Source organism: Perca fluviatilis, chromosome 11 (genome assembly GCF_010015445.1).
Source record: "Perca fluviatilis chromosome 11, GENO_Pfluv_1.0, whole genome shotgun sequence".
NCBI classification, from domain to species: Eukaryota; Metazoa; Chordata; class Actinopteri; order Perciformes; family Percidae; genus Perca; species Perca fluviatilis.
This window is the reverse complement of record NC_053122.1, coordinates 10,379,752-10,396,328: the sequence shown is the minus strand read 5'-3', so window position 1 is coordinate 10,396,328 and position 16,577 is coordinate 10,379,752. Positions and strand designations below refer to the sequence as shown.

The 16,577-nt window shown below is 40.3% G+C and overlaps 1 protein-coding gene across 4 annotated transcripts in view; it reads right to left on the bottom strand.

The window, feature by feature from the left end:
- astn1 (astrotactin 1) overlaps nucleotides 1–16,577 on the bottom strand; it is a 566,677-nt gene that overhangs the window by 469,054 nt on the left and 81,046 nt on the right. For all 4 annotated transcript variants that reach the window (XM_039816837.1, XM_039816835.1, XM_039816836.1 and 1 more), the window contains exon 2: nucleotides 14,634–14,815. In XM_039816837.1, coding sequence (XP_039672771.1) covers nucleotides 14,634–14,815 — 182 coding nt within the window. The remainder of the gene's footprint in view (nucleotides 1–14,633; nucleotides 14,816–16,577) is intronic.

Here is a 16,577-nt window from a genome sequence, read left to right as displayed (position 1 = left end):
GCAGGCCTGGTATTAGAGCTGAGCTATCAATCTGTCACTTAGTCTCTGGATGCGAGGCATTAAGACGCAGGAAGGCGGAAAGATCGAGACTATCTGACAGCTACAAGATAGGAAAAGGAAGTTTCTTGCTTTAAATGCAATAATCTTTATTGTAGCCAAAGGGCTACTGATTGGATTTGATATCAAGATAGAATATTAGTGATGGAAATGGACAGTTTTTATACACTGAATCCACTCCTGAACCCAGTTGTCAATGCCATCAAAGTATAATATGTAACACCTGCAATGGATTGAAATGAAACTTGAGTTGTGAGAATAATTAGCAACAGGCTTTATGATCCAGTGCTGATTTTGACATTGAACAGATGTGGAAGTCAAAACCCCATTTCACACGTCACACAAGGGTTTCTCCATCTGAAAGGAGTAATAATGACAGAAATGGTTTGAATCATTTGATTCAATTTAGTGTATTCCATTAAAGCTAATATAGCATGAAGCCGTGGTGGTGTTTGAGTCTGTGTGGCGAGAAGGCATTAATGTAAAACCCCACATTTGTCATGTAAACATTTATTCCTTTGGAATTAAATGAAATCACTAGAGTCAGATGTTTTAAAGAGCTGAACAGACATTACAAAATCAGTTACCAGTTTTTCTTAATGTACTGCATCATCAGAGGTTGTGCTGCCTTTAAAGCCACTATATCTAGAATTGTTTGTCAGATTATACTTTAGCAGCTTTCATATTATTCTGGTAGCATACATTATTGCTAAATGTAGCTCAAAAAACAGCCCAGCAAAAATGGTTGCCGAGACGTGTCCAACAGGGACAGCAGTGCCTGTCGGTCCACCAAAGCAACTATTGGATTAAAATTTAGTTCAGAAATTCATGGTTCCCAGATGATGTATCCTAATCACTTTGGTGATGCCCTGAGGGGAACTTCTACGACCTACGATTAACCATAACTCTCCTATTTGCAAGTAAAATCTGTTGGATCTGTGGTGATTGGAATGGGAAGATGTGTGTACTTTAGTCTGCCACTACAGCTGCAGATCAACAGATTAATCGATTAGCTAGTTGTCAACTATTAAATTAATTGGCAACTATTTTGATAATCGGTTTGAGTAATTTTCCTCTATGACAGAGAACTAATCTTTGAGTTGTGGACAAAAAAAAAGACATTTGAGGATGTCAGTTTGGGCTTTGGGTAATGATGGTCATATGAAGCTTCATGAACCGTGAACCATTTACTTTATTTACTGGGTTTTAACGTGTAAGGACAGACGAGTGGAGAGAATCGCAAACATTTACTTTTTTTTCTGAACACACTAAATGGCGCTCTTGGTTTAAAGAAAAAGGCTTAAGGAATGGCAATTCAGCGTGCTTTCAAACCTTTCCCATCTAGTGGTCTTAGAAAATAAAGACATTTGTCTTCGTGAAATAAAGAAATAAAAATAGGTTAACTGAGAGATTAGCATACCTTAGTTATCAATTAAACATGATGTAAGTAGTGAAAGATGTTTCCGTGTGTGTGTGTGTGTGTGCGTGTGCATGTTAATTGTGAGCAAAGTTTTGAAGATGGGTTCCTATAACATTTGTGTAGTGTCCTATAATATTTTGTCTGTATTGATTCGTTACAACAAGAAGGTTGGAACAAATTAAGACAACCTCTCCAGCAGCAATACAAAAAAAAAAAAAAGTTCACGTGCAGTTTTCGACCGCAGCACTTAAAAAGTCTGGTTTTGTCATGATGAGTGGCATCTCTGTGCTGCCACTGTTGTCATCTTGATGACTAATGTACTTTGTATAACTATTCAACAAATGCTATAAGTACACCACATATGCTCTTTTCTTTTTGCTGATATATGTAGCAATAGGTTTGCCTTAAATTCTAATCATGTTCTAATTTTAACTTTTTATTGGGGATTGAGTTCAGCTCCCTAAATTGTCTTCAATACTACATACTATGCCATCATAGTCTGCAGACTCTAATAGCATCCACATGTGATTTACATGTATTATACCTTAACCCAGTTGTGTTTAGTGATTGTCTCTTTATGTTGAATTTAGCTGCTTTCTGCATATGTATGTATAAATATTCATCATATTCTGAATAACGATTTGCACAAACACTTAACCGGTTCAAGCGACTATCATTCCCAAAGTATCATCTGCACAAATCCAAAACTAATTTCTACACTCGTTCAGGTGTGACTAATTCATTTGGTGGCAATGAATGAAATGTAGCAATTCACTACCGTTTCTACAAATAGTCAAAAAATTAGAAATGTGCAGTGGAACGCAAGGACCATAATAGCTTAGGTGTTCTGCATAAAACCTGATTTCCAATGGCTGTTCCTGTAGGGAATTGTGACGGTTATTGAGTCCTTGGGTTTCATTAAAGACAGAACGTCTTGTCCCGACGAACAGAGTGTCATGCAAATACAGGATATAATCATCTAAATTGAAGCTTTTTCACACACATTTGGACAATCATCATCATCATCATCAATCTATTCCTTTTTTACACCAGCTTTTACCGTCTTATTCATTAATTAAATCTGAATTCCAAAACACACAAATGTTATAGTACTACTTTACAGGGACTGCTGAAAAACAGGACTGAGACAGACTTTGTGACAAAAGGTGGCAGTAAAGATGCCCCTTTATTGTTAAGTGGTGTGAGTGGCCATGAAGCTAAACATTTTCAGGCACGTATGGCAGCAGCAGGAAAATGAAAAAAACAAACATTAAAGGCAACATTTGGCCTGACACAGCCAAAGCTGCCTCTGCATTTTGCCTCTGTCTGTAAAATATATTAAATTGAAGCTAAAAATCCATGGTTGTTTTTTTGTTTGTCAGTTTTTCCAGTATAAAGCCAGTGCGATATCCTACACATCTGCAAGGGCACAATAAATCAGCAGCATGTAAACATTTCAGCTCCTGTGCAGGTCTGATTCATTAAAAGCAAGCCGGCTGCTTTATAAGACAGTGACCCTTGCTAAAATCCCAACACAGAGTGAAAATGATGACGCCATATCTATTCCGACTGACTTTTCCTGTGTGCTCACTGAGACACAGCTTGAGGCGCAACACAGAGCAGCAAGAGCGGAAGAAACACATTAATAGAAAAATGATCCGGTACATCACAGACATCATGGTTTTGGTAGTTTAGTCGTGTGATCTCTTAGTATTCCGACTGCATTGAACCTTAAAACAACTTATTTTTTGTTATTTTTCAGTAGACTGTCTTATTTGAGCTCCATTACTGTACATTGTACAAGTGGAAATAGATGAAAGATGGGAGTGCTGTGAGAACAGCGATGTGATTTAATTAGCTCAGCTAACAAGGAAGCTTCAATACTTGATCTGTTGAAAGAAAAGGAAAGAGGAGCATCCAAGTTCAAAATGCTCTGTACACACACACTTCTTAGTGAAAGGTTAAAGCTGCATTACTGGGCGACTCTGGGGCTGCAAACAAGCTGAAAGCACAACACTTTTATACTATCGCCTTTCAAGTTGGTAGAAGTGAAGGAGAAAGGGTAGATGTGCTTCCAGCCCCTTTTCAGAGTGTTGTTTTCATACTTTCAAACGTGTCTGGAGGAGGACTTTAAGGTGAACATGTTAGTGTACTAATACTAATTTACACAGACACAGAGCAACATTAACATACATAGTCGTGTTTCTGGCCACTTATGGAAAACAAATATGCACCCCTCTAACTCTAAAGAAGAATATCCAGCTCCACTTTGTTCACCAGCTAGAAGGGGAAGTGTGCCTCTCTGCTGTTTGGTGCTGAGCAGGTAGTATACAGTGGGTTTATCTGAGCTTTTTTCGCTGGAAACAGCTGCCTGCTGCTTTTGGGAACAAGGATGACAATGGAATTTACGGGCCAAAACAATGATCTAAAAGAGGTTAATATGCTCCATAGAGCTGAGGGGAGCTGCAGAGTTTAGTGATAATGCTCTGTGGGTTCAGACCTTTAAGTTGCTGCCCACATCTTAATATTCAGCGATTCAAATAGGCCTGCTGTTATGCCCATTTAAAGCTATTTAAAGGTCCCCTATTATGCTCATTTTCAGGTTCATACTTGTCTTTTGAGTATCTAGTAAAACATGTTTACATGCTAAAAAAAAGAAATTATTTTTCTCATACTATGTCTGAATATATCTGTGTTCACCCTCTGTCTCTTTAACACTAGAACAGCTATGACGGTCATTTTGACCGTTTTGAAATTTATATGTGTAATAAATAACTTTGCTGAATAAAAAAAAATACAATCCTGCTGGTACCTGACTTTTTTTTTGAGTCTATATTTTCATTTAAAAGTTGTTATACACATTACACAAAAGGCAAAGAATATACAATCACTTTTACCTATTTTGGCCATACACGGTCATATTGACCGCTCGGATTTTCGGGCATCACCGATTCATATAACTTTATACATCCTCGAACTGGCTGGAATCATTGCACACATCCTCTCCAAGGAGTGCACCAGCAGTAAAATTGCCTGGAGGAAGTTCATGCAGCAACTGGCAGAGGAGCTGAGAGCGGAGTTTATGGAGGGAAAAAAGGCAGCGGCGCACGGTCCGAGCAGTGCTGCGCACCACAGCAGGCCTATACTATAAGGCCTACTACTCCAATTACAAATTTAAACTAAAATTAAACTCGTTAAAATGTACATGTTGGTGTTATTTCGTTTTTCTAAAGATATCCTAACACAATACATGCATTAATATCACAATTAGGTATTTATCATGAGAGATTATAGAGTTTGGAATCTGAATTTTGACCGCTCACGGCACTTCTAGTAGTTATGGAATTCCGGCACTTCTAGTGTTAAGCCACCCACCGGAAAAAGCCCAGTCTGTTCTGACGTTTCAATGTTCCTGGGTCTTTTGCATCTGCGTTTTGTGCATCTCTGTACCATCACTGCAGCCAGGGAATAACTGTAACAACACTCTAGCTGCACGTACCCATACATAGTAGAATTGTGACATCACAACCTTACGGAATCCTGGTGGCTGGTTTAAAAGGCACACTATGGGCTGTTTGCATTTCTCTGGGGATTGACCATTTTGATACTTTTACAATATTTATATAGCACCTTGACCTGCTTTATCAATATCAAAAAGACATGGAAATCTAACTTTTTACAAAATGGGCCCTTCAACCAGTTGAAGAAAGTAACTGGGATTAGGAATGGGTGTGTCATCTTTTGACACAGCTAAACTACCTACCTACATTCATGAAAAATAATGACCAAAAATTGGCCACGAAAATGGTGTGGATGAAATTGTACAGGTTGTTATAGTCAAACTGAGGAAACTCTTCAACTTCATAAAAAAAGGTTGACTGCTCCAAGCAACCGCTAATGCTTCAGTCAAATCTAGCTATGAGCGACTTTTACATCACATATACTCATTTGATTTATTGTTAATATAGAAATTGATTAACGCAGCTTTAATTGATAATTGAATGATCATAATTTAATCTTATTTTCTACTGTGATTTTAATTCTGTTTTGTTTTTGTGGAAAAACCAAGCCATGGTGCTCTGTTGTGAGAGATTTAGCAGCACTACAAACAGGCTGTGTGTCTTCCTCACAGCCCATAGGGAAGCTATGGATTGGTTTGTCTCGGTCGGGAGGCTTTTCAAAAACATGCCGTGTGTGTGATGCTCAGAGAACAGCTCTGGAGGCTGGGATTCAGCCGGGGCTACCGCTTTACAAGTGGTCAGGGCGGCATTGATTTAAGGTTTATACGATCAATGCTATCAACACGGGTTTTAGGAGGGTCACCACATGAATGTCAATATCCTATGAGCCAAGCTGTGTCACAATGACCGTCTCTCCCCATAAACTGAGCATGATATTGGTGTGTGTGTGTGTGTGTGTGTGTGTGTGTGTGTGTGTGTGTGTGTGTGTGTGTGTGTGTGTGTGTGTGTGTGTGTGTGTTTGTGTGCGCCTCTTGCTCCCATTATAGGTTTCAGCATTTTGTTTTGTTTTTGGAAAACAATCACAGTGTAAATTGTGAACTGAACTGTGGTATGGTACAACACAAAGTGCTCTACTCACACTGAAATTAAACGTAATGATTTTTTTAATAAATGTCACAGTCTTTACATAACACAATATTAAAAAGAGAGGCAGAAAGGCATTGCGATGTTCAAAAAATGCATGGTATTGTTTTAAATCTGGTTTCGATATAATTCAATTTGGCTGTTTCTGGGGGAAAGAAATAGAAAAACTTGCCTTGAAATGGCATCATGAAGGGGCAAAAAAATTGACAGAATATAAGTAAAAAAGTACAATAATTTAAAAAAGACGTCCTCTCGGATCCATGTTCTTATACCATGTATGTTTACATTCTATGTACAATTTTATCATTGTCTATACCGTCATTTTATTATGTGAAACTTTCAATATACCTATATATTTTTTATATATCCAAAAAACTGAAGATATGAGACCTGAGCATCCTCAATGGTAAGTACTTTGACACCAGGGTTAAATATCTTGTCAGTGTTTGTAATTTGCAGATATATTAGAATTGTGTCCTTATTTTACGAGGACCACAATGGAAATAAGTTTGTAACTTTCTTGTGTTATCCTCGACAGTTCTGATAAATGTACAATGTCACTGTGTTTGCATCCTGTTATGCATTTATTTCTGTTACTGTCTAATAAATCAATCAATCAATTTTCACTGTTGCAATGAACACCATAAAATGGGACCAGGATCAATACATAGTGTAATAAAATTAATATACGTGTACTTTACCAACACAAAAAAGTGGATTCAGTGTTAAGTTCCTCTTTAAACTGACATAATGTCTGTTGAGGTTCCCATTTCAATAAGCACAAAGCAGACTTAAACAGAAAAGGAGCCACTTGACAGTATTTGCTGCTGTTAAAACACCAAACGGCTCTGACAGATTCAACTGCTCCTCACCTTTTGGGGTTGAGTGGGCACAGTGAGGGGCTTGTTACACACTACTGGTCCACAGCACACTTGCACCTCAAGAGCTTCCACACAGCTAAGGTAAACCAAATTCTGGCCACATTGGTCAAATTATTCACCATCCAGCAAAATAGACAATATGAGTAGTCGTGTGGGCCACACGTGTTTATGACGACTACAGAGAGTTGTGCCTCTATGTTGGCGAAGAAAACTCCCGCACACTGTCTAACATCCAGAAATTATATAAAGTTTAATAGCAAGCAACATTTCGGTACTAGACCATCTTCAGGCAATTGGTGTTACATCCTAAGAAGTCGTCTTTTGTAGGAGCTGACTGTTTTTTGTGCACCAATCAACAACTTCCACATGAGATCAGGCGTAAGTGCATAACTTTCATTCACATATCCATTACTATAGATTAGGGCTGCAACGATTCTTCGAATAACTCGAATAATTCGATTACAAAAAATCCTCGAAGCAAAATTCTTTGCCTCGAAGCTTCGTTAAATCAATGTAATTAAGGTTGTACGGCTCACTGTGTTTCCACACGGAGGTTTATTACTAGCGCACAAGAGGTTTGCGCTTCTGCGGACACAAGACTGACGGCCCATATTACAAATGAAGGAAGACGAAAATAGCGAGGGTCTAAAAGGGAGAGACAGGCGAGAGAAAACGACAGAAAGTTTGGGATCATTTTAAGCTGCAAACGTGCTGCTACATCACCTCTGTAACAAACCTCCAGTGTACTCATCCATTCCACGGAGCCAACCCGACACAAGGTAGCTAACGTCTGCTGCTCTCGTCCACCGCGCTGTTTACACAACTAGCCTGCAGCATGCTATTTTGCTAATAGCGATGTTTTACACAACTAGCCTACAACATGCTACTCTGCTAATAGCGATGTTTTACACAACAAGCCTACAACATGCTACTCTGCTAATAGCGATGTTTTACACAACAAGCCTACAACATGCTACTCTGCTAATAGCGATGTTTTACACAACTAGCCTACAGCATGCTACTCTGCTAATAGCGATGTTTTAACAAGCTAAAACGAAAGCTGTCGGTTTGTAGTGTAACTTTTTATTAGTTTGCTTCTAATCTTTGGAAATGTAGCTGCTGCCGGAGACAAACCGGCTCCTCCCCCCAGCATGGCTACTTAATATGCACGTGAATGACGTCATCATGCATTCTTTCATAGATATAGAACAATCTATGCATTCTTTATTCTTTCTCCTCACCATAGATATAGCTATGCTCCTCACTGTGTATTAGGCTTCTGAAAATGAGTCCCCCAGAACAGTGTAGTTGAGTAGCCCTGCTGTAAACCCTCTGGTCAGTGAACAGCTCTTTTGCATATCCAGTGCAAAGAGCCAGAGGCAAGAAGGGGAATTGGGTGAAAAATATTAACATTTGGGCCACCAAAAATGTACTATTGTAATGTATTTCTTTTTAAGGGTCTTAGAATTTGGCAATACAATTTTTTGCTTTTTCTAAAAAAGGAAACCAGTCTTTTGTATATATACAAGCGACAGGTTTCCTTTTTTTTAGTAAACAGCAATAATAAATATTTACTATTGCTGTTTACTAAGTATTTCTTACTAAGTATTTCTTATCCGATTACTCGATTAATCGATGGAATAATCGGTAGAATATTCGATTACTAAAATAATCGATAGCTGCAGCCCTACTATAGATGGAGCTTAAACTTTAATACAACCCCTCTATAGCAACATAATAATAATATATATAAAATATATCATTCCAGCGCAATCTATAGTACATGGATGTTGATTTCTATATAATTAATTCACACAACAAATTATGTAGAGCATTCATATTCAGGCATGTTTCCAAAACCTGCTGGTATCTTATCCATAAATAGATAGAGGAAAAATATCAAAATAAACACAACAAGAGTCCTCACAAAAAAATCATTGAAGGGCATAACTTCATACTTTACATTACTTTTTCTGTTAAATCACAAAAAAATGTATAGTAAAATAGAAAAGTAGAAAAAGTTAAAATTAAAAAAGTTGCTTTATGGCCTCTGAGGAAAAAACAATAGTACTAAAAAAGATTCACAAAATGTAAAAAAAAAAAATGTATTAGTTTTTCATATGATGTAATTGACTTGGTTTGATTTGGATTCCTCCGTACTGTATGTGATGATTGGATTGATCCATTGAGGCCCTGCGGCAAAACAGCAGCTGATTAAAATTTGGAAATTAAAGAGGAAGAATTATGCATAGCAATGCTCGGCGGATAAACAAATCAAGCCACATTGAGTTTTCTTATAAAGATTTGTTTTTATTTTGCCAGAGTGTTGGGATTTACCGTGTAGCTGTCTCTGCCTGTAGGGCTCAAGCTGAAGTTGAATATATGTATTTGAACTGCCAGTGCCTCACCTGATGTTGGTACAGGCACACACAAGGTTAGTCATCTATTATGGATGACCAGCCTCGGCCAGTGGAAGACACTGTGGTCACCTTGTTGGACGTAAATGCACAGGGCGAAGCTTTGAACCCTGCATGAGGAAAACTCAATTTTTAGAACAGTGAGCTTCAAAAATACTGTAGTACAGCTGTTGAAAATTACTCACTTCTACCAATACTGCCTTTAAAAAAAACTAAGACTGACTGGAAAAATGTAATTTTCAGGTAAGATTATGGCCTGGCTGAAGGACCAGATGCCTTTCTGGCATCTGGCACCCTAACTTTGGTGCAGCTCATTGAACCTGATTCCATTTTAGGATTAGGCTCATAATAAGTCTGGCTTGTCTTCTGGCCTAAAAATGCTGGAGTCCCAACTCATCCATTAGTACAGTAACAGTCTCTTGGTGGGCGCGGTGGCCAAGCAATGAACTGTGGCAGATTAGACTTTCTCCTACTTGGCTGAGCTGACCTGGCTGGGATGTGCCTAACCTGGGACCGTTTCAAGTCATTTCCATGTGTCTGATAAAACCATGGCAACAGCAGTGTAAAACACAAACCTTGAGTTAAACGTTAATGCAAAGGCAGTATTTCATTTTAACAGTGAAAAGACAAGTGACTTTTGGCATGCTGTGGAATGCTTGTGCTTAAGGGAATAGTCATTTAGTTGATTAGTCAATCAACAAGAAGGCAATGTAAATGTAAAAAGTGTAGGTAAATCGTTCAAACACTTCTTAAATTTACTATTTTTCATAGTACTAGTAATAGTATTATGTATATTTTCTTTTTACAGTTTGGGCCATCATTCCTATTGATGACCTCACACTCACTAATTCTGGGAGCTAGGGTTCTGCTACTTCCAACTGAACCCGAAGGGTCTCTACAAAGTATTGGAAGTCATTACGGGAGCAGGTCATTTTGCTCTGTGAAGCTATGTGCACTGGACGAAGTTTCCCCTTTTTCTCTTGCTGTGCCAATCATTTGCCTGAGTATCTAAGTTGGCAGTGCCAGTCCAGTTCAGCCTTAAAAGAAGCAGGGTTCAGGTCTTAGGCCTGTGCAGAGCTCTACTGAGAATGTGGCTACATCCCAAAAGTCAGACTCAGCAAGACGTTTTGGAGACTGTCAGAAATTTCGGACTGAATTCTCACAATGTGACTGCTGTTACAACCCAATTCTACAAACCAACCAATCAGCAGGCAACATGCCATACCATTTTCCGAAGTGCCATTTTTGAATAAAGTTTAGGCAAAACTGAGCCTCAGCTCAATTTAGTTAGTTTCATCCGGTTTTCTCCCTGCTGTTTGTTGCATAAGCGAAAGCATTTGTAAATTGTATGCTGAGACCTCAAGTAATTGAGACATTCACAGCACCCACTGCTTTATTCCTACCGTTGCTGACTGCTGCTGTACCTCAGTCTCCCAAGACATACAATGGAAAGAGGTCCAGTGACAGGTGTGCGCTTAAACTAAAAGCCCATAGAGCAGCCTTCCTAGGACCCTTTTTGTATCCACAAGGAGCTGAACAAGTGACACGGCTCTGGATTTATAGGTCGGGGCCTCCAGCAGGGTGGCAAGCTGCAGCAGGGCTTGGGCAGCGCAGCGGCAACACCGCTTCCATCTGTTGTCACGGTCTGCTCATATCTGCATGCTAATCCTTCTCTACCCACACCTTCATGAAAAAACACTCTTGTGGCAGCGCTACCGCCGCAGCTCTTTCAGGATGAGGAATTAACAGAGCAGGGAGCACAAAGACACGGACCTCAGGTTGATGGGATGTGAAATGCAGATAGAGCGGGGAGTACAAATGTGAGATTAGAGGAAAATCAAAGCGTTAAGAAGCCGAATCTCAGCACTAGCTATCTCATTTCCAGATCAAAACTGGTGTCACCCCTCAAGCCTGTGCAGCTTGATGTTTGCAAATACATGCAAATCATGCAGAGGGGTAGTCAAGGACAGTTATTTGTTCCAAGGTCTCAAGGTTGGGGACATTCAGCGGGTGTCGAAGCACGGCTCCCTGCCTCCATTCAGCAGATGTAGCTGCTGGCAAAAGTCTTCTCAAGCTGACTAATCATTTGTGTATGCAGCTATAATATGCTTTCAGTATCTCAAAATGCATATCATCCATCAAAGCACAGTTTCAATGTCTTTGGGCAGGAAAAGGGCACTGGGAGTAGGTGTGGCATATCTCAGATCTAATAAATATACATTTCCTCAGGCGAGAGGAGAAAGCTGCGTGATCTAAGGATTCATTTCCCTACTTTGCCGACATAGCAGATAAGGTTTGATACAGTGCAGGCATGCAAAAATCTACATTCTGCAACCGAAATGTAGAACTTTCTTAACGCATGTTGCACAGAGAATTACAGATTGTCTCGCTGCTATAGTCTGTACAATGTCTCTCTGACTGAACATGGGTAAAAGCATAAATGCATTTAAAAAAAAAAAAAACGCTGTTCCAATGGACAGTGTTATCCTAGGTCTGTGGAAGACTTAGGTGCATGCATTTTGCTGGGAGTTTAGGGTCCTCCCTTTAGAAAATGTGATGTTTTTCAATAAAAAAACATAAGCAATATTACATTATTTTCTACCATTATTATTTCCCTGTGTGTTTAAAAAACTTTTGGGAAAGCTAGAGCAGACAATTAAATAACACTCAAAAAGCTTAAAGCTACATTGTGTAAGAATTTCTCCCATCTAGCGGTGAAATTGACAACCAACTGAATATGACTTTCTAGCCCCCATTCCGATTGCGTTTTAACTCCTACGGTGGCCGTATTATTCCAAGAAGTACGACTTCGTCCGTGAGCGTTCCCTCCAGTGTAATAATAGTTTTACGTTTTCATTATTTTGGTACCATTTCATTGCTAACATCAGCTATCAGGTTCACAAACGAAATTTATTATTTATAATAAATAATAAATAAATAATAATAAGTTATTAAAGTATCGGCGTGATCCTCCATCTTCAACAGGCTTTCAAATCTGCCAGCAGATCGAGTAATCTCCCCCTGGCATTCGTCACGGTGCCACGGAGTTCAAAAGCGAGAAAGACGGAGGTACTGTATGTCCCTCTTTGGCTAATGTATTTTAAAGATGGAGGCGCAACATGAATGAATTATTCTGAATGTCAGATTCTACGCTTACGAGAATACTTTGATTAGTTGGTGGAAGTAATTACACATGAATGAGCACATATTTGTGAAAGAACAAAGGGGTTTATGCTAAGAATCAACTCAAAACATTACACAATGGAGCTTTAAAGTGCTCATATTATGCTTTTTGGCTTTTTCCCTTTCCTTATTATATATATCTTTTTTGTGCATGTAATAGGTTTTCAAAGTGAAAAAGCCCAAAGTCCACCCCAAAGGGAGTTACCATCTCCCACAGAAAACACTGTTCACAAACTGCTCCAAACAGCTCTACTGTAGTCCAGCCTTTACTTCCGTGACATTTTTTTTTTTTTTAAGATTTATTGGGCATTTTCGGCCTTTATTTTTGACAGGACAGCTGAAGACATGAAAGGGGAGAGAGAGGGGGGAATGACATGCAGCAAAGGGCCGCAGGTCGGAGTCGAACCTGGCCCCGCTGCATCGAGGAGTAAACCTCTATATATGGGCGCCTGCTCTACCAACTGAGCTATCTGGGCGCCCCTTCAGTGACATTTTGCGTCACTTTGTAACACACGCTATAATGCTCGCCTACCTGCTAGTGTGGCACGCCCTCAAACCAAGCTAGTTAGAGCGGAGGCCCTAAGACGCTACGGCTGAATCTCATCACCCTTATTTGATAGCTCCTCGACTTCTCGGCTGAACCGGAAGTTGTTCTGTCCCTCCTCGGTGAAGGCCATCTCAAAGCTCTTATTTCTGCCCCGAGGACCGAACATCGAGGAGGGATCATTGAGGAGCTACAGGCGAGGATACACCAGAGCAGCCTTCCGGCAGCTGAAGAAGTTGCTAACTCCGCCCAAACAACTGACAAATGAATGTGACGCTTCAGAGGAAAGGACATCTAATCCCTGTAAAACACATTTATTTGCACGTTGCCTCTCTCCTCCGATGATTTCCTCACGTCTCTCCCGGGCCTCCCCGGAAGGGACTAAGATGCGAGGAAGGGATGCAAGTGAGGGAGTCAAGGAGGCGACATGAGAAGCAGTCTAGGCACTGTGCATGTGCGACTCCCAACAAAGATGGAATAGAAGTGTGATGCCTCACTCGGTTGCTTAACGTCGAACTCAACACACAGGGTGAAAAGAGGAGCGGCAGCTATGTCTATCAAGACAAATATATGGTGTTTTTTGGAAAATTAAACCACGTAATCCTATTCTGGTACAACCTGTAAATACAATTATGAACCTGAAAATGAGCATAATATGAACTCTTAAAGACAAAACTTGCTAAAGAAGTCCACTGGGGACCAACTACATGCATTAGATCTGAGAAAAGTCATTTAGTTGGTTTTGATGCACACATTGATTTTACATTCATTCAGCTTAGATGTTCCCCATAACGGCTTGGGTGCTGCACCTAAGCCTTATAATGGTAGTCCACCTTGACTTCCTCCATGTCTTTACACTTGTACTGTAACACATCCATTACAATGTCGAACATGTCCGTGCCCTGTGGCAAAAATCTGAAAAACAGGCTAGAGTGCATGCCATGCATTCAATATGTACATTCTAAACAAATCTGACAGTGAAGTGACAGAGCTTTTTAAAAGCGTTTGAGTGACTACATATATCATCTACATTTGGACAATAAAGAGTTTTTATACCAGTGATACAAATGTAAGACACAGAGACGTTTTGTAAATGAAGCATTTTTGCAGCCATCGTACCATGACAGACATCAGCAGGATTTATCTGCTCCCTAAACCCTTTTTTCTCTGAAAAAAAGTGTGCAGTCAGCTGTTTCATTTGGAATACACAGGGAAACAAAAACAAAGGGGAAGGCACATGTTACCTTATCTCAAAGATGATATATCTTCCGATGTTTCAGCTTCAGGGGAAATAACTCAACACTAAAATAACTTTATTTCTTTAAATCCATATCTCTATGAAACAGCAAGAGAGAAAAGCAATTTCTTTCCTTTGTCATTTTAATTTTGCAAATGAAAGATTTTGGCCAATTAAAAAGTTATTTTGACTGCATTGTCAAAAGAAAAGATATTGTAATATTAGACTTCAAAACTGTTTCCATTTTTAGCAGCTTTGTGAATAGTCAGCCCCGGAGCAGAGAGTCTTACCATGACAGAGATGTGCAGGATGCGGAGCTCCTCCTTTGCCGAATCGTTGGCCGGGTCTTCGGTCGGCTCCGGGGGGTTCATGCTGCCGTCCTGGTGGTGGATGTGGAAGAGCAGAGTGCCATTCTCCAGCCACTGCTGTCTCCAGCGCACCAGAGGGATGTCCTCTGAATTCCCAGAGATCTCTGCCAAAGACAAACGACAAACAAAAAGGACTAAATGAGAGGCCGTCTGCTGTTGCAGCACAAATTGTCAACATCATGATGGAGATCCACTGGAATTTAAGCAAGGAAGAGACAGACATCTCCTGGTGTTGTTTTTGTTTAAAGGTCCTATGACATGCTGCTTTTTGGACACTTTTATATAGACCTTAGTGGTCCCCTAATACTGTATCTGAAGTCTCTTTTATATAGACCTTAGTGGTCCCCTAATACTGTATCTGAAGTCTCTTTCCCAAAATTCAGCCTTGGTGCTGAATTACAGCCACTAGAGCCAGTCCCACAATGAGCTTTCCTTAGGATGTGCCATTTCTGTGTCTGTAGCTATTGAGGAGGAGAGGAGGGGGGGGGCAAGGTGGATGGTGGGGGTGTGGCCTTGACCAACTGCCACTTTGCTTGTTTGCAAGCCATGATGTCTCTCTCTCTCTCATGGGTGGGCCAAATTCTCTGGGTGGGCAAAGCAGAGAAAGGGTAAGGTAACCTTGCTCCTTATGACCTCATAAGGAGCAAGATTCCAGATTGGCTCGGTTTACACCTATCGCCATTTCTAGCCACTGGGGGACCATAGAATAGTGAGGTTGGTGTTCGTGACCCCCGCCCCCTACGAAGAGAGAAAGAGCGCTGCAATCCAGTGTAAACAGCTGTTTCTACCCCCTGCTGATTTTGAGTAATTTTTGTGAATGCTCTGATTAATATGTAAACAAATAATGCTTTGCTTTAATTAGTTTAGTTGTAGCAGCAAGCACTTAGCCTTGTCCAATCTGCTTTATGCTCTTTGATTTTTTTTTGGACTTTTTCTCCCCCCCCCTGACCCGCCCTTAGACTACTTTCTGTGTTCCTGGACCTCCTGATTTACAAGTGAAGCTCTACATGAAATGTACCAAACACCTAGCCTGGCTCCACCCTATATATATATATATATATATATATATATATATATATGGGGAACCCCAAATAAGCTACTAAAAGCTTTTCGGAGGGGGCCCGATAACGATAAACAACAAAAAATAATATACAATCCAAAAACTCCTACTTCCGCTTTTAATTTTCCTTCAGTACTCCGTCTGGGTTTGCGGTATATTCTTGGGTTTTCTCCGGCCAAATCTTTGGCAGTCCGCTCATCGAACAGAGGGAGTGGCTGAGAACGATGACGTTGAGGTTGGCCACTAGTTTGAGTTGTAGCTCCGTAATGGCGGCGGAGAAAGATGCGAGCGAAGCCATTCGGTCCGTTTTGGCGACACTGCCGAATATCCAGAAGTTAAAGCCCGAGCAAGAACAATCTTTTCTGAGTTGTGTTGGTGGCCATGATGTCGTGGCCCTCCTCCACCACGGAGTTCAGGAAAAGTTAGATTTTCCAGCTCGCTCCGTTAGTGGTGAAGGAGTTGGCTAAGGCTAATGCTAGCGATGCTAAGCTGACATTGCTAAGTGGCTCTGGGCAGATCCAATAGTTTTAAACTTCAACAGAGTACCTGCCATCAAGGAAGTTAACACTTGTCAATGAAGAGTGGCCAGACTCTCTGTACAAATGAAATGTACCAGTGTCTGGTAGGACCAGGCTACCAAACACCCGCAGTAATGTAAAAAAAATAAAAAAAAACGAGAATATGGTATTTCCTTTTTTTCTCCCCAACCATCTGGCGACCCCTACAAATTATCTCGCGACCCCCAGGTTGAGAACCACTTCCCTAGAGGATTAATTCTATTGACTTTGACGATCCCCTGAGTTTTC